Source organism: Chiloscyllium punctatum, chromosome 2 (genome assembly GCF_047496795.1).
Source record: "Chiloscyllium punctatum isolate Juve2018m chromosome 2, sChiPun1.3, whole genome shotgun sequence".
Lineage (NCBI taxonomy): Eukaryota > Metazoa > Chordata > Chondrichthyes > Orectolobiformes > Hemiscylliidae > Chiloscyllium > Chiloscyllium punctatum.
Window position 1 is genome coordinate 61,021,580 of NC_092740.1, and position 18,900 is coordinate 61,040,479.

The 18,900-nt window shown below is 38.6% G+C and overlaps 1 protein-coding gene across 2 annotated transcripts in view; it reads right to left on the reverse strand.

Moving 5' to 3' along the window:
• skic3 (SKI3 subunit of superkiller complex) overlaps positions 1-18,900 on the reverse strand; it is a 125,135-nt gene that overhangs the window by 20,251 nt on the left and 85,984 nt on the right. For both annotated transcript variants that reach the window (XM_072583159.1, XM_072583168.1), the window contains exons 29-34: positions 16,987-17,111; positions 15,408-15,531; positions 11,035-11,256; positions 7,764-7,836; positions 4,619-4,672; positions 4,358-4,469 (exon numbers count right to left, since the gene is read on the reverse strand). In XM_072583159.1, the coding sequence (XP_072439260.1) occupies positions 4,358-4,469; positions 4,619-4,672; positions 7,764-7,836; positions 11,035-11,256; positions 15,408-15,531; positions 16,987-17,111 (710 nt within the window). The remainder of the gene's footprint in view (positions 1-4,357; positions 4,470-4,618; positions 4,673-7,763; positions 7,837-11,034; positions 11,257-15,407; positions 15,532-16,986; positions 17,112-18,900) is intronic.

Here is an 18,900-nt window from a genome sequence, read left to right on the forward strand (position 1 = left end):
GACATAGTAAATACAAAGCAGCAGCATGTATTATTTTTTCATGCTACATTATACATTTACAATATAGAAGAATGACTGGTCAATCATGGTTGGTTTACCAATATAGCAGGATGACTGTTTCATAAGAATGGAGTTTAGTACCGATTTTACTCAATATTACACCGAAATGTTGCAAAAGATAGATTTTTGAGCTTAGCAGCCAAAATGTTAAACCAAACCTTTTTTTTTGAAGCAGCAGTGGATAGAAACTTTACCAGTTCAGTTTTCACTTGGTGAGTTAGATGCCATTAGCCTTATTAGCAGATATTTGGCCATTGTTATTGATATTCATATTGCGCCTTGATGGCTAAGGACATTATTTGAGCTGTGCAAAGCAAGAACATGAAGGCAATTACATACAGTAATGTTAGCAAGAGTCAAAGAGTGTGGTGCTGGAAAAGCACAGCCGGTCAGGTAGCATCCGGGGAGCAGGAGAGTCGATGTTTTGAGCATAAGCTCTTCATCAGAATTCTGAAGACTCTTTGACTCTGATCTCCAGTCCTCACTTTCTCCTAGAAATGTTAGCAAGCCTGGTTCAGATACCTGGAACATTTCTGAATTTTAAATAGATAAACATTCAGCCAAAAGTTTGTAAAATTTAGCTAAATGTTAATTTCTGAGTGTTGGAAGGTTTCTCTCCATGACTTCTCAGAAGTTCTCCTACAACTCCCTACTGCTTAACTCATTAAGTATGCAAATATCCACAATTGTACTATCACTGGCTCACCAGCAGTGGAAGTACTTGCCACTGCCTGAACATTGAGATTTCTGCCACTGGTGCGAAATTTAAAGCCCAACCATGCACCAGGTCAGTTGCTGCCAGCCACAAATAACCCCTTTATGTTATGTATAACAGGAGGGAAATTAGAAATAACAGCTTAAGGCACATAGGTGGTATGGATGACATTTCATTGTAAATAGAAGCTCACATTTACAAATGTATTGCTACTTTATATTAGCACCTGTCAGATCAATGGTCATTCTAATTACAACTATCCTAAGCACGATACCACATAAAATGTTCTTTGAGGAAATGCTACTCTTTCCCAAATGTGCTTAGTGCAGCTTAACAGCTTGTCATTGTTTAAGGAGAGAAATCACATGTCAGAAAGCCTTCAAACAGTTGAAAACGTTAACTTTAATTCAACAACAGAAAATATGAAGAAAACAAGTCTACATTTGCTTCTGTTCTATCATTCTAAAGATGATGTTCCTTCTACTCAATTTCCTCATTTTGCTCCTCGAAGCTATTGCCCCTCTCCCAGCTCTTCAGCGTTGATCACACCTCTTCTTTGCCCACACCAATTGTGCAAAAAGTACGCAAGGAATACACAGCACATTCTGTACCGAACAGCAAGGACACCTCCAGAGAAAACCAAGCATCAGAATCAAGTCTCAAGAGTGCTATCATCTGCTCTATAATGGCGCTGGTGGAGAATGGACTGCAATATATCAAGGCTCAGCCTCAGTGTGGGGGCTGTGTAATAGAAGTCAGTAGTCACGGTTCCAGAGAGTAGTTCTGGTCTTCTAGTAACCATCTGGACCTTGAAGCAGGAACGAGAGAGATCACAATGATACAGCCATCACGGCGACTTCCAGAGCAACTGGCACAGACTTCAAGTATGTCTAAAGATCACAGATGACATGTACGTAGATGGAATGTAACCCTTTTCTAACAATGAAGTTAACCTTGTTATGAAGGGCATTCTCCACAGCAGAGTCTATAGCACACTAGACCTGGGATTAGCCAGCTATACTTGTAAAACCTACTGCCCGGGAAGAAGTCAGATGCACAAAAAAGTTTATCACAGCTGACGTCTTGACTCCCAAGGGATAGGATAATCATCACCCTGTCAGGTTGCAAGTCTTGCTCCAGTAGATGACAGTTCAGTAATGGCATTGTGTCTCATTCATCTTGAGAGAACAGCATTGAGAATGATGGATTCTGTATGCCTTCGGTACCTACTTTGCATCATGAAGGGACTAATCAGCTCCAACTTTACACAGAGACTGTTTGGCAGCATTGAAAATCTAGCTACAGCACATCAACTGTAGCAGGTCACAAAGGCAGCTCACCACCAATCTTCTCAAGCCACCTAAGAATGGGCAAGAAATGCTGACCCAGTCAGCAATGTCCACGTTCCAAGAGAAAATATTTTTCAAAATGCTACCAAAGATTGCTGCTGTACCTGAGCTTGCTAATATATTTGTTCCTCAATGTATCTGCATCTTAATTACACCATGGTTATCGTAACAATAATTGCTATGGTTCAATCCATTTGTCATGATGCCAATATCCTTTGTAATGTGAGCAGTCAGTATTCACATCAAACAGTGTAGCATAGCGCTTCATATACTGAGAGATGGGGACTCCAACAAGGAGGACCATGGAATGTCTGTATATGGACCTTTGACATGTTGAACTTTATTCTCATGTATGCATCAGAAGCCATGTTTTGCAAATGCAGGAAGGAACGAAGTGCAAAAGCATTATTGAAACCTTACCTCCCCACGTAACCCACAAAACACAGCATTATGTACAAAAACATGTTGGCAAATATTTAACGAATTCAAAGCGAGAGGAAATCAATGTTATGCTTTTGTGCTGCCCAGTACTGAATTGTCTTTGAATTATGGCCACCTGTGATTGCTATTGCTTCACAAAGATATTTCTAATTAGTTGTATTCACCAATGACATGGTCAAGTTCCTGCACTGACAACTGATTGACTTCGCCCATTACAATTCTTCAAGCCAGGTCCCACCAGGGAATCTAAAACAAAAACAGAAATTGCTGGAAAAGCTCAGTAGGTCTGGCAGCATCTGTAGATGGAAATCAGAGTTACTATTTTGGGTTGAGTGACCTTTCCTCAGAACTCCCCACCAGAGTCTAGTTAGTCTATTGAACTTGTTACATACTGCAATCAAAAAGTTTTCTTAACATAATCTAGGGACATTTCCCCTAGTCCATGCTTTATGTTATTACTGTCCTAGTCTATATGCTACAGTCAGTCTACAGCTAAAGTCCCCATTGTAACCATTTTATAAATGTTTGCAGCTCTGTAATTTCCATACAGCTGTCTCTACATGCTTCCCACTAATCTACAAACTGTATGAAATAATTTAATTGCATCCTTTTTGGCTCTAGCCAAATTGATGTTTGTCCTTGAACCCTCTGGGACATTGTCTTTCTCAAGCACTCCAATGCTCTCCTTAACCAATACTACCACACACCTCCTTTCTTGTCTTTTTTGAACATGTCATACCCAGGTATATGCATTCACTCCTACCCTTCCTTGAGCCAAATCAGAAAGGTTTTAATGAAAGGTCATTGTACTTATGAAAGGACATCAACCTGAAGCAATAATTTGAAACATTAAGTGTTAATATGCTGCCAGATCAGATTTCCAACTTTTCAGATTTATTTTATATTTTCAGATTTTATTGCAGATTTATAGAAACTGTTTTGTTGGAGGATTTGGGGATCAGGTTCACAAATCATGAGAGCAGAGGCTCAGGTGGATATGGTAATTTGAAAGAAGCTGATATATTACCAATACAAGTGACTGAAGGAGAGGAAACACTGACAAACAGATGATTGAAGTGGCCTATAGGAAACAGAACAGGTATAAGGGTTTAGGATTGCCATTTATACACAATCATCACCAACATATGCTGAATGTACTGCTTCTATTCTATACACTGCTGTAATGCTCTTGTTAGCTGATGCGATAATCTGTTGCCTCAGCTGACACCATTCCAACACAGCTTGCTGCAGTGTGATTGTTCATCAACAGACACAAGAAACTTTTAGACAACCGGTGTCACATTACATGTAACATATATTTAATAACAGATTTATCAAGCAGATGATAACCAGTGCAAAGGGTTAAAATCTACTGATATCACAACCAAGGATAGGACATTGTTGGATTATCCACAACACTTTTGGAGAGTTTGAGATACCCTGAATTTGGCAGCAATAGTACCAATTTTGCAACATTTTTGATTTCAAGTTTGTTATGGACATACTGGATTTACAATATTGCCTTCCAATGTTCCTCTTCACATATTTGTAGAAGCTTTTGTAGTCAGTTTCTACATTCCCTGCAACTTCACTGTCATGGTCTATTTCCCCACCTTGATGAAACTAAATGTCAATAAAAGATGAATCCAGTGTGAACCCATGAGCCTAAGTTGTGCGCAGAAAACAAAAAAGGCACCAACAGTAGTATTATTTTAAACAGATGCTGGAGTTGAGTGGGGGAAGGATGGGATGATTATATTTGTTTTACTTTGAAACGGACTGGTATTCTTACCTGGATACAGATGGACTGCCTTTTGAATAGTTTTTAATGCATTATTTTGTTCATTGGCTGCTGTACCTTTGCCAGCTGCCAACTGATTTGCAGCACTGAACAAAAGTGCATTCTAGAAAAGAGGGGAAAAAAGGTAATAATTAAAAAACATTAAAATGTTAAGATATTTGTAAAGTACAAGGCTTTTATACAAGATTTGAAATTTGTGATGCTAGTTTGAAAAACAACAACAAAAAAAGTACTGGTTTTGTTTGGATTTACCTTTGTCTGATGGGAACTTAAAATCTCTGCAATATTGCCAGCAACTACTCCACCCTACAGAGAAAGGAAAATGTTTGAGAAGATCAAGCTACAATTTCTGATCATCAGTACACTAAAAGGTAAAACAACATAACACAAAAAAAGTGTTTAGTTGTTCAATTCAGACAGCTGTTTTGTACCAGTAGCTTTACATCTTAATGAACTAATTTGCATTTGTTCATAAAGTATGGTCATAACAACCCCTAAGACAAACTTAGTATTGGTGAAGTAGGTTGGCTCCGAAAATAAGGAGCATTTCTGCCTGTGGTCATAAGACCATAAGACCATAAGATATAGGAGCAGAAGTAAGGCCATTCAGCCCATCGAGTCCACTCTGCCATTCAAATCATGGCTGATGGGCATTTCAACTCCACTTACCCGCATTCTCCCCGGCATGTGGGTATTATAGTCCAGAAAGTCAACAGACCAGAGCTAAAGTTGACACTTTTATCAGTGTTTATGTATGAAATGGCAAATTACAAGTATACACTTCCTAGTACAATCGTGGAAGTGTCCTACCTCTCATTAGACCTTGTCTTTCCTACCATTTCGAGAATGTTATTTTTGCCCTCTGGTGTGAGGATAGAATCAAAGTGTGAGTTCAATTATCTGCTATTTCTTTGTTTCCATAATAATTTTTCCTCGTTCCTGACTGTCAAATCATAGAATCTAAAATCCCTATAGTGCAGAAAGAGGTCATTTGGACCATTCTGACTGCACCGACTCTCCGAAAAGCATCCCAACTAAACCCAGCACCGCACCTAATCTCCATATCCTTAATTTTCCCATGGCTAATCCACTTTACCCGTACATCCATAGACACCACAGGGAAATTTACCATGGCTAATCCATTTAGCCTGCACATCTTTGTACTGTGGGAAGGCTGGAATTGAACCGGGTCCCTGGCACTATGACTTAACCAGAACCACCATGCTACCCATTTGGTGCTAAAGCACCTACATTTGTTTTCATTCATTTCATTTTTCTTCTTCACATACTGATAGAAGCTTTTACAGTCAGTTTCTACATTCTCTGCAACTTTACTGTCATAGTCTATTTCCCCACCTTGATGAAACTTTGTCCTCTTTTGCTACAATGCTCACTAACGCACTCCTCCACAACACTACTGTTAGCTTGTTTGTCCAATCTATATGTAAATTAAAGTTACCAATGATTACAGTTATATCCTAATGTGTGCACCTGATTTCTACATCTCCACTACTTCAGGCCTATAGATCATCCTCAACATTTTCTGTGCCATCTGATCCTTACCTGTACAGATTACACATGATTTTCTACACCAATATTTAAATCTTCACTAGTATAGACATTTGACCTTTAATAACAATGCTAACCCATCTCTTTTCCCTTTTTGTCTGTCTAACAGAAGGTCCAGGTTAAAGATCTTTTTGCTCTGGAGGTGCATAAGATGCCTGACCAAGTTGATTTAAAAATACTTTTTCTACCTCAAACTAACAACCAAAGTTCTAGTCTGTGGGTATTTGTAGGAGTACAAGAAAACCTACAGTTCATGCCCATTACCTGCATAAAATTGGGTGTCATTATCTGGGTTGTGGACTGTACTTCTTCACAGATCATGTAGGCTTTACTATGATTAGCTGACATGCCAAGAAATGACAAACTTATTAGAATTTTCCAGTGATGACCAGATTAGCATGGTTACTGTGGGATACTTCTGTGTTTGTGAACAGCAAGATGTATATTTTGAGCTTTTTTTCCAAAATAAGAATGCACTCATAGGAAGTGGGCATCACTGGCTGGCAAGCAAATTGCACATCCTTAGTTGCTCCTGAGAAGGTGATGATAAACTGGCATCTAGAATTGCTGCCAGACCATGTACTGTAGGCAGACCTATAATGCTACTGGAGAGGGAATTCCAGGATTTTGACCCAATAACACAGAGGAAATGGAAATATATTTCCAAGTCAGGATGGTGAGTGGTTTGGAATGGAACTTGCTGGTTAGGAAACTTCAGTTACATTTACGACTATGAATGTTGTAGGGAAATACTCAAGGCAACAAATGTACATATGGTACTGTAATATTTGTTTCCTGTATCTATTATTTCACTACTATAACAAACATTGCAGATCATATCAGAATAATCCAAACTCTGAATAAGTTGACAAAATGTTGCAGTTTCCAACACTTACAATCTAGGGATCTACCAACAATCCCTGGCAAAATCCCCTGACCACTGGTAGCTAGCCACTGTTCTCCATTGGAGAGTTGCTGCATTTGATTGGCTAGCAGCTTCTGGGAAGCTGAGTTTTTGTCACTGGAGTCTTAAATAGTGGGAAAGACTCAACATGTGCCAGTTAAATGCCTGAGTGGGACTTGATTGGCTTGAAGCCTGCAAACCCGTGAACAGTTTAGTCTCCTCATCTAGGGAAATATATATTGAAATTTGAGGCCGTCCAGTGAAGGTTCATTAATTTAGTTCCAGATATGAAGGGATTTTCTAAAGAGAAGTTGAACTTGTACTCACTGGAATTTGAGAGGAGACATTGTTGAAACATACAAAAAGGTTCTTAGGAAGTTTGACAAGGTAGAGAAGTTGTGGAAGAGTCTCACAGCAGAGGACATAATCTCAGAATAAAAGGTCATTCATTTAAAACAGATATGAAGGATTTTTTTCTTTCCCTCCGAGGGTAGCCAACCTGTGAAATCTTTATTGCAGAGTGCTGTTAAGACTGGGTTGCTAAATAATTTCAAGGTCGAAAGACAGATTGTTAAACAATAAGGAATCAAGAGTTATGAGGACACAGGAAACAGAATTAAGGATTATCAAATTGCCTACTTCTGTGATTTATGATCTTATGGCCTCCCTCACAAAAGCAAAAATCCTAAATGTTGTTCCTGTCCATTCAAACCATATTCTTTCACACTGCCTTACTAGTTTGTTACCATCACCTGGCAGAAACAATGCTAAAGTTCCTAGTGACTCCTAAATAATTTACCTGAAGCATTACATTTTTCTCACCATAAACAGCTGGAACACACAAAACCACAAGAAACTCTCTTGTAAGAAAATATGCGGAAAAAAGATCCCCTGACAATAGAATTTTTAAAAAAATAAACCTACTTCTGCCATCTGGGGAGTATGTTGTGGAACAAGTCTGGATAATAATGTCCAAAGGGCAGGATCAGCTGGATTGCTGAAAAGTAAAGTTTAAATGGATATATTATTTATAGTTTTTGAACTTAAATATAAATATGCTTTCTGTGAAGAATGCAGATGTCATGACACTAAAATCTACAAGTTGCACCAATGGACCAATATTTATAAATACATATTCTTTAAAAGGAGTGAATCCACACAATTTAAAATTAAGACTACTTATCAGAGCATGAAGTGGGTAAAATAAAGCTCATACGTAGATTATAGAAGATATATTACACGAATGTACCACTAACAACGATTGCTAAAGAAAACATTCATTATAAGTTTAGCTAAGCACAAACCAGATTTAATGCAGTGCAAAATCAGTTGCATGGAAGTATAGCAGAGACAGTGTTCCTGATTGTTTTCTGCCTAGTGCTTGGGGAAACTGTGGGAAAGCTACGTTGGTTCAAATTCCCAGGATTGAATCTTTCCTCAGATTTAGGATGATGGTGGCAGAAATCCTACCTGTTCAGAGAGCTGCTGGTCAAGCAGAGACCATTCATTGGAGATAAAGTGCCATAGCAGTAGTGCTGGTGCCACTTGTGCTCCAGGTCCTTCTCCAGGGATCACCACTGGGTACTTAGACACAGGTGTACAACAGCAGGGTCAGAGGCAAAGTTGGGGATTGATTTTCAGCAGCAGTGCCTCCATCCCTATACAAGGACCTCAAATGGGCACAAAGTGCTTGACAATGTTACCTCACCACACAAAACACTTTAAATTAGTGCTGACAAATTTGATAGTTTACTGGGAGGTCTTCAGGCAACATGGAAAAATTGTGTATTAATCCCCTGAGTCATCACTAAATCACAGCAGGATCGGATTAATTGGTGTTAATTGTCTCTTTAATAAATCTGATGAACATATGCCATGAGTGGGAGAGTTTCCTGTATGATGCCCTTTCCACCTTTGACATAACTGTAGGGATTTATCCATTACTGAAGGCAGATATATTGCCTCTCCCACAATTAAATGGGTTCAACTGCCATGCTTCCTGATGCAGCAGGCTGGATTAAATTCCACTCCATGCTAAAGGTAACAACTATCAGCAGAAAGATCTCATCTGTTCCCACCTTTTCCCAACTATTCCAAAATGCTCGATATAAAGGTTGCATATAAAGGCAAACAGTCCTTTCAACTTATTAGCACTATTACTACTACAGCTAGTGAACAGACAGTCAGATGCTGGCAGGGCTTCATCACTTTCCTGAGACCCCATTTCATTTCCTTGTAATTTCACATGTCTCCCCATTTCAGCTTTGGGAAAGGATGGTTTGTGAATAATCATAATCATAAATTGATCATACAAAATTGCATGTAGTCACTGCACTTAAGCTTCAGTAGACCTTTGCATTCATTTCTAGCCATTTTCAATTGTTTTGTAGTACAGGTATTTAGGCTGCTAAGTCTTATACAGGTGGTTTTCTGTAATGTACAATTTCACTCATATTCTTGCGATGTCCCTAAATTTGGTCTTGACTCATAAATCACCTGTTCGTTATACAACCGTCCTTTCAATTTTCTTTGGCAAAACATTTACTGAGTGATTATTAATCAGTTTGGAAAAAGAACTTTACTTCATCAAATGTCTTCAGTGTTTAAAAATTGCATAATACCATGTCCTGCCAGAGTGATAATTAAACTCCTTTAATAATAAACTAAATACATTAGCAATATATACTTGTATTTCAAATAGCATAATGTAACAGAGGTCAAATCTCATTCAAGCTTGCAATATTATGATGGTCCGCCTCATTGGACATTTACCACAGATTGATTTATATCCTTTATACATTTTCTAAAATCATTCATTACAAATACTTTAGCTTTTTATTAATACTACTTAAGGTGAATGTCAAATGAAAATATAATTCTGAATGGTAAGGAAAAATCATTGCAATTCAAACCAAGTGTTTAAATGTAAAGCTGCAAGAAAAATTTGAGTAGTTCTGAACATTAATTGAATTCCAACTAAATTCCAACCATTTAATTAGACTTCATCACAACGGTCGACATTTAAAATTTCAAAAATTGAGTTAAAAGTGATCTTGAAGCTTTGAAGATAGGATCTACTGTGGTATCCTTGGAAATAATCAAAACTGTAAATTTCTTCTTCAGCTTAAGTTGTATCAGTATCACAGACTAACACCTGTATTGGTGGAGTAGTGGACAGTTTGGAAGAATGTTACAGGTTGTAAGGGGACTTGGATAAACTGCAGAATTGGGCTGAGAGGTGGCAAATGGAGTTCAATGCAGCTAAATGTGAGGTGATGCACTTTGGGAAGAATAACAGGAAGGCAGAGTACTGGGTCAATGGAAAGGTTCTTGGTAGTGTGGATGTGCAGAAGGATCTTGGAGTCAGTGTATATAGATCCCTGAAAGTTGCCACCCGGATTCATGGTGCTGTTAAGGCGGCATATGGTGTGAGGTTTCATTGGCAAAGGGATTGAGTTCCAGAACCGCAATATCATGCTGCAACTATACAAAACGCTGGTGCGGCCACACTTGGAATATTGTGTACAGTTCTGGTCACCATACTTTGGGAAGGATGTGGAAGCACTGGAAAAGGTGCAGAGGAGATTTACAAGGATGTTACCTGGTCTGGAGGGAAGGTCTTATGAGGAAAGGCTGAGAGACTTGGTTCTGTTCTCATTGGAAAGGCAGCGGCGAAGGGGCGATTTGATAGAGACATACAAAATGATCAGAGGATTAGATAGGGTAGACAGTGAAAATCTTTTTCCTAGGATGATGGTGATAGCTTGTATGAGAGTGCATAAGTACAAATTGAGGGATGACAGATTTAAGACAGATGTCAGAGGCAGGTGTTTTACTCAGAGATGGTAAGGGCATGGAATGCCCTACCTGCCAATGTAGTTAACTCAGCCGCATAAGGGAGATTTAAACAATCCTTGGATAAGCACATGGATGACAATGGGATAGTATAGGGAGATGAGCTGAGAATAGTTCACAGGTTGGTGCAACATCGAGGGCCAAAGGGCCTGTTTTGCGCTGTGTTGTTCTATGTTCTATTTTGCCAAGATGCAATAATACAGCTATTATTCTGTTATTAAGGTATAAATCATAGAGAACAAGAGAACAGCATACACTCATTTTAAATTCTCTTCATAGTGCAAATTGTACAAAATCTCATTAATATATTAGAGTACGGACTTACGTCAACTTTTCTTACCTATGGACAGCTTTAGCTGCTTGTCTCTGCACAGCTAAACTGTTTGCTTGCAAAGAAAACATCCCTGAAGAAAGAAGGCAGGTTTCATAGGTTGAGTTGATTTTATCTGAATGTTTGAACAGTTCATTAAGTGCTGCTGTAGTGAGGGTGGTATCCTTCTTCGACAGACCCAGAGCACATAAAGCCTGCAGACTTTCTACACTGGGCTCCTTCAGCATGGAACTTTTAAACAAATTATACAAAAAGTAGAATTAACAGAACAAAATTAACTTTGTTATTCAATAATGTAAGCATTCAAGATTGGCAACCTTTCAATATACAATATATTCACAATTATTAAATAAATTAAAACAAAAAATAAAGATGATGATATATTTTGTACCTTCTCTGTCAAACCTTATATACAACGAATCATTTCAACTGCTGCCAATGTAATTCAGTAAATCTTACAGTATTTTCTATCCAAAATATTAGGTTCAAAAACTGCAATTAGATGGATGACCAATTAATCCATTTTTGCTAGGCTTAGGAGAGGTGAAGGGTAATTACTTAGCCTGAAAAAATATGGGCAGTGGTACTCTTACTGCTACTGGTTACCTTTAAAGTTTAAAATCTGTGCACCTTGCTAAGTTGGGGGATATAATTAATGCTGAGGAAGACTGCAACACAAAACAAGAATACATTAATAAGATTGTAAAATCAATAATTGACCAATTAATTTAAAAACTAAACTGTTGCATTCTGGCAGGAAGAATAATCTTGGTTGCTAATTTGCATTCCTCCTTTTCAAAAACCTGGGATCTGTATTTGTGCCTCGGTGTTTTCCATATTTATTAGCAATTTAATTGATGGGATGGAAAGGAAAGCCAGATATCTAGATTTGCTGAAGGTAGGCAGTATTCTAAGTAGTGTAAATGGAAGCATAAGATTGCAAAAAGCCATTCATAGGTGAATTAGGAAAACTGTGACAAAGAGTTTAAATCCAGGTGAATGTGAAATCATTCATTTAGGCCCTGAATAGGATAGAAACAGAGTGCACTTCCAAAATAGTGAATAGCTAGAAGATGAAGCAATCCATGCAAATACATTAAGATATCAGGAACAGGAGCAGCATCAACAAAAAAATCAAAAAGACTAATGGAATGACAATCTTTACATCTGACATTATAAAATGCAAGAGGTTTGAAGTTAAGCTACAGCTATATAAAGTCCAAGCTTCGATTACAACTGGTATACTGTAAACAGATCTGGGCATCACACCTAAGGGTTGGTCTTGAGAGGAGTGCATCTTGGATTTCGATACTTTAAAGAAAATAGACGTTTATTTTTGAGCAAATTAGCCATGGTCTCATTGGAAGCTAAGGGAGAGATTATATGGAAGAGAATTTAAAATAATGTCAAATCTAATGGGAAGAGGCTAAAGATTGCTCTTCCTTGCTGGCTGCAAATTGTTTCCACTAGAAAGTTTTTCTGCAATTAACTCATGGAATTTGGGTGTCTCTGGCTAGGCATTTATTGCTCATTCCTCAGAAGGCAGTCAAGAGTCCACCACATTGCTTTGGGTCAGGAGACACATGGGTCTGACCAGATAAGGATGTCAGATTTCCTTCCATAAATGGCATTAGTGAACCAGATGGGTTTTTCCAACATCCTCCAAGACTTTATGGTCATCATCATTAGACCCTTAAATCCAGATTCTTTATTGTGGAATTTGAACTTAATCTGTCATGGCAGGATTTGAACTCAGGTCCCCTGGACATTAGCTGAGTTTCTGGATTGATAGTCTAGAGATTACAGGGCCATTTTCTTCCTGAGGCTTGTTAAGCAAGTTCCTAGTAAACAGTGATCCATGCTGTAAAATTGAATACTGCGGCTGTTGTGGAAATCTAAACTGTCCAAAATAATTAATAATTATCAATCCCATTGAAAGCGCACATCATCCAATGAGTTTTTTTTTAAAAAATCACAAAACACCAGGTTATAGCCCAACAAGTTTATTTGGAAGCACTAGCTTTCAGATTATACTCCCCAACTACCTGATGAAGCAGCAGCACTCAAAGCTAGTGCTTCCAAATAAACCTGTTGAACTATAACCTGGTGTTGTGCAATTTTTAACTCTATACACCCCAGTCCAACACTGGCACCTCCAAATCATCATCTAATGAAACGTCGCAGTTGTGTCATAGAATGCTTTCGAATGTTGAGATTTTACACTTCCCAATCACCTGTCATCACAGTTTAAATGGCTTAAAAAGCCTTAAATCTCTATTTCTCTTTAATTCTGATGAAAGGAAATTGCCCTAAAACGTCAACATTTTCTCTCTTCTTGGATACTGCCTGAAAGGAGCTTTTCCAGCTTATTTGGTTTGTACTTCGGATTTTCACCCTATTTTGTCCTTGTTTGAATTCACATTATAAAAGAGATTGTGATGCTCATTGCGAAACAAAGCTTGGTATGTTCACAGAATTACAACGCTATGTTCCAGGACAAATGATGGAGTCAGGAAAGTCACTTTGCTATGATTTTCATTAGTTTTACCTTGTGTTTCTTAATAACTGAACTAGTTTTAGTTCTCTACCCTAGTTTTTTTTTGAACAAACAAAAATAAGAACAGGTTATTAAGCTTATGTTGCCTTATCAGTTAAGAATGTATCTTTAACTACAATGTATGTATTTGTTCACTCACATATATACCATTTGTTCCATCCTCTGTTGAAGCACATAATAGAGTAATTGTTACTTAAATAAAAAAAATTGAAATTGAACCTGCTCTGCCATCCATTTTAATCAAGGCTGATTTTCTACTTCATCTCCACCACTATGTCAGAAGTGGGTTGTGAACTCAGTCCCTCTGGCTCAGAGGTAGGGCCACTAATACTGCACCATGAGAGCCCTTAACTGCCCAGGGTAGTGTCATAGGCTCAGCCACCTTCACTGAACATCCATCAGTTTTGACCTAATGATGAAGGGAAGGTTTTCTTTCTGAAGCAGCTGATCACCTGCACAATGTTCAACAATAGTTGCAACTCTCAGATTCTGAAACAATTCATTTCGAAATGCCACAAACCTAGATAATGCTTAGTTTGGGGTGACAAGTGGCAAGTAACATTAGCATCTCTAACAAGAGAGAATTCAACATTGTCTCTTGACATTCAATGGCATTACCATCGATAAAGCACTAGTCAGGAGTGTGATGGAACACAACCCCCTTGCCAGGATGTTTTCCGTTCCAATCACATAGGATGCTTCCAGGACAAAGCAGCCTACTTGATTGGCATCACTTACACAAATATTTATTTACTCCATCACTGATAGACAGTAACAAAAGTGTACCATCTAATTGACCAAGGCTCCTTCAACATCTTCCAGACCAATGACCACAACCATCTGGGAGGATAAGTGCAGTAGATAATTGGGAAGACCACCACCTGCAAATTCCCTTCTAAGCCACACACTTTCCTGACATGGAACTGTATCAGCACCCTTCACTATTACTGTGTGGCATTGTGGAACATCATTCATCTTGGAAGTTCTTTCTCAATGGCACTGTGGGTGTACCAACACCTATGGATTGCTGAGATTCAGGGAACCACTCAACACTACCTTTTTAACAGCCTCTAGGGATAGGTAATAAGCATTGGTGTAGCCAATGACACCCACATTGATGAATGAACAAAAATAAACTGAATGATCAGTACTCCTGCATTGAACACAGTCCCACAGCATTCATAATAAACTACATCATTAGTGGCATACTTTGATTGCCGTATGGATGATCTCAGGAAGCTCACAAGATGACCAAAATTCACGATGGGACCAATTAATATGCAGGGCAATAAATGCAACCTTGCTAAGGTCTCTTTTCCAAACAGTGCCCAGATTCTATTTCAAAACCATTTATATTTGTTCTCTCTCCCTCATGTTCTAAAGTGTAGAAAGCTCAGAAAAATCAACAGACTTCAGCAAAATACTGCAGTAAACCCCAACTTTCACCTGGAACATGGTAAATTCTGAAAAGGCACTGAGAAATTGGGTGCTTTTTAAAAATTCAATCAAGAATTTTAAAGTTTGCATCACTACTGGTGTTCAGATAGCACAAAGAATTATTTCATTTGGTAGACTTCACTCTTTCTGTGTGCGCAGGAATCACAGTTTTTTTTAATGTGGCGAGTAACTACTCATCTAATAGCTCATGCTATCTGAAAATGTAATTTGTTTTACAGACACTCAATCTTTGTACGTTAGATTCAAATTACTTCAAAGGTCTTTTAATTACCAAAGTCTATTAATTACAAAGAACAAAACTAGACACATACAAGTAACTGAAAATTGGAATGGCAAGTCACAAATAATATTTTTTGCAGATACTTACCATTTGAAGAGTAAAGTCTTGGCATTATCTATTCTACCCTCTTTGAAAGCAATCATTGCAAGTGCAATCATTATGTGTGCCTTCTCGTTCTCCGTACGGGCAATAGTTAAAGCCTTTTCATAAGCTGTAAAAATACAAAATGAGTCAAAAATACCCTACAAAACCTTAACTGATCAGCTTGTTATTAAAGAAAAAAAAGAACTCAGGTATAATAGAAATAATTATGCCTACCTACTTAATAAATTTTAGAATACTAATTGGATGATAAAATGCAAGAATTCACTCGTCAAAACTAAATCGCTTTCTTCAAGGTGGCATTTTATAGTATTTTCCTGTGCAAGGTTGCAGAAATCAGATTCAGACAGGAATTACACTGAAACACAATAGTGATTGTTATTAATCTTTTAACAGCTTTCTCTTTTCCACTTCAAGAAAGGCTCAAATTTTGTGGCGGCAATGATAGCAAAACCAGTAGTGCCTATGAGAAGATTCATAGCTCAGGTACTCGTTGTGGTTCTGTTTGCCGAGCTGGGAATTTGTGTTGCAGACGTTTCGTCCCCTGTCTAGGTGACATCCTCAGTGCTTGGGAGCCTCCTGTGAAGCGCTTCTGTGATCTTTCCTCCGGCATTTGTAGTGGTTTGGACCTGCCGCTTCCGGTTGTCAGTTCCAGCTGTCCGTTGCAGTGGTCGGTATATTGGGTCCAGATCGATGTGCTGATTGATTGAATCTGTGGATGAGTGCCATGCCTCTAGGAATTCCCTGGCTGTTCTCTGTTTGGCTTGTCCTATAATAGTAGTGTTGTCCCAGTCGAATTCATGTTGCTTGTCATCTACGTGTCACCAACTAGCCACGAAACGACACGACCAGCTATCCTTAGTAGCCACACACGCAGATGACAACAGTAGTGCTAATGCTTCTTCTGAAGCATATGATATCCAGATGTTGAGTTAAACATGGAAATTGAGAAATTGTGTGTCTCTGATTTTACATTTCTCCCAAGGGTGCAGTGGTAAATGTAATCACTGCTGAAACATTTTATTTGTAAATGTCAAATGTCTCCACATATTTAAAAGGCAGAGACATTGTTAAATTTATGGTATCTCAATTTCTATCTTAATTCCATATGTTGTAGTCATTTATTTTGATCTCTCAGATTATATTCACAAAGTGAAGGATAATTGGTGCAATTTGCTTTTCATGAAAATACTTCAATGTATATGCTGTTTAGCTGACTTGATGGCATCACAGTTGCTGGATGCCTGGAGATCCACTTGACACAAGATTCACAGTGGGAGAGAGCTAAAAGTACACACAGAAATCATTCGATCTTTATAGGCAAATTTTTGGGGGGCAGTGGTGATCACTACTGTTTCACTGCTGACCTCAAAATCCAGGTCACTGTAACTTGATTTATAAACAGTTAAATATATATATTTCATAGTTTAATCCAGGTGCATTATATATTGGTTAAATGAAGATACAAACTGATACATCAATACTAATACTGAACATTTTACACAGGAATATTCAACTTTCAGGCTCGCCCCACATTCCTAGTTCATGCTAAGTCCATCTTTACCTTTGGCACTTTCCTGAAGAAGCCCTTTCTTCAAGTAAACCAGAGCAAGACTAATTATGTCATCAAACTCCACAAAAGGGTTCAACATGTAAGTCTCAATGGCCTCCCGGTACTGACCTGCAGCACTAAAAAAATAGAAAGGTGACTTCGATGTAGCAACAAGGTCAACTTCACACTGCTTGCGTTATTACCCACAAGGTAAATACAGAGCAATATCAATGCCTTCCAGGGCAGTCACATTAAAACTGACCTTTGTTTAATCCATCAAGATAAAAACTCCAAATGTAACAGTAACCAAAACATTAATCAAACACATTTAATTAATTGAACTGGAGATCTATTATCCAGGCTAGATATGTGTAATAACTTTAAAACTTAAAATCTGACTAACTTCCTTTTTGGTTCTCTCCATTTGGATGCAACGAAAGGATTGTTTGCTGTCACTGTTTGTATGAGAGCTGTCATAGGTCTGGATTATTTTTGGATTTGCTGCATGCTACAAAATGCAACATCAAATGTAATAAATTATATAAGAACAAAACACATTGAAAATGATTAAAATATAAGGATTGGCAGTTATTTAAAGATTACAATCAGCCTTATGTTAAATTTGAAAGAATAGATTATCCTGATTTAGCTTCATATTTTTATCTAATGAAGAAACAATCCAATTTATCTATTTTCACAGCAGCAGTCCATGAGTGTGGCTTAGGGAGCTATTTAGCAGCTGTAAGTGTGGAAGGGAGTGCGTCGTAACAGTAGCAAGTACTTTCAACATTGGGGGGGGTGGAGAGAGGAGGTGGTAGGGTGCCAGGGGACTGGAGAGTGGCGAATGTTGTGCCTCTGTTCAAAAAAGGGAATAGGGATAACCCCGGGAATTACAGGCCAGTTAGGCTTACTTTGGTGGTAGACAAAGTAATGGAAAGGGTACTGAGGGATAGGATTTATGAGTATCTGGAAAGACACTGCTTGATTAGGGACAGCCAGCACGGATTTGAGAGGGGTAGGTCTTGCCTTACAAGTCTTATTGAATTCTTTGAGGAGGTGACAATGTGAATGAGGGTAGAGCAGTGAATGTAGTATACATGGATTTTAGTAAGGCATTTGATAAGGTAGGCTTATGCGGAAAGTCAGAAGGCATGGGATAGTGGGAAATTTGGCCAGTTGAATAGAGAACTGGCTAACCGGTCGAAGTCAGAGAGTGGTGGTAGATGGTAAATACTCAGCCTGGAGCCCAGTTACAAGTGGAGTCCCGCAGGGATCAGTTCTGGGTCCTCTGCTGTTTGTAATTTTTATTAATGACTTGGAAGAGGGAGTCAAAGGGTGGGTCAGTAAATTTGCAGACGATACAAAGATTGGTGGAGTTGTGGATAGTGAGGAGGGCTGTTGTCGGCTGCAAAGGGACTTAGATATGATGCAGAGTTGGGCTGAGGAGTGGCAGATGGAGTTCAACCCTGTCAAGTGTGAGGTTGTCCATTTTGGAAGGACAAATAAGAATGCAGAATACAGGGTTAGCGGTAGGGTTCTTAGTAAGGTGGCGGAGCAGAGGGATCTTGGGGTCTATGTTCATAGATCTTTGAAAGTTGCCACTCAGGTGGATAGAGCTTGTAAGAAGGCCTATGGTGTATTAGCGTTCATTAGCAGAGGGATTGAATTCAAGAGTCGTGAGGTGATGTTGCAGCTGTATAGGACCTTGGTAAGGCCACATTTGGAGTACTGTGCGCAGTTCTGGTTGCCTCACTTTAGGAAAGATGTGGAAGCTTTGGAGATAGTGCAGAGGAGATTTACCAGGATGTTGCCTGGAATGGAGAATAGGTTGAGAGTGCTAGGCCTTTTCTCATTGGAACGGCGAAGGATGAGGGGTGACTTGATAGAGGTTTATAAGATGATCAGGGGAATAGATAGAGTAGACAG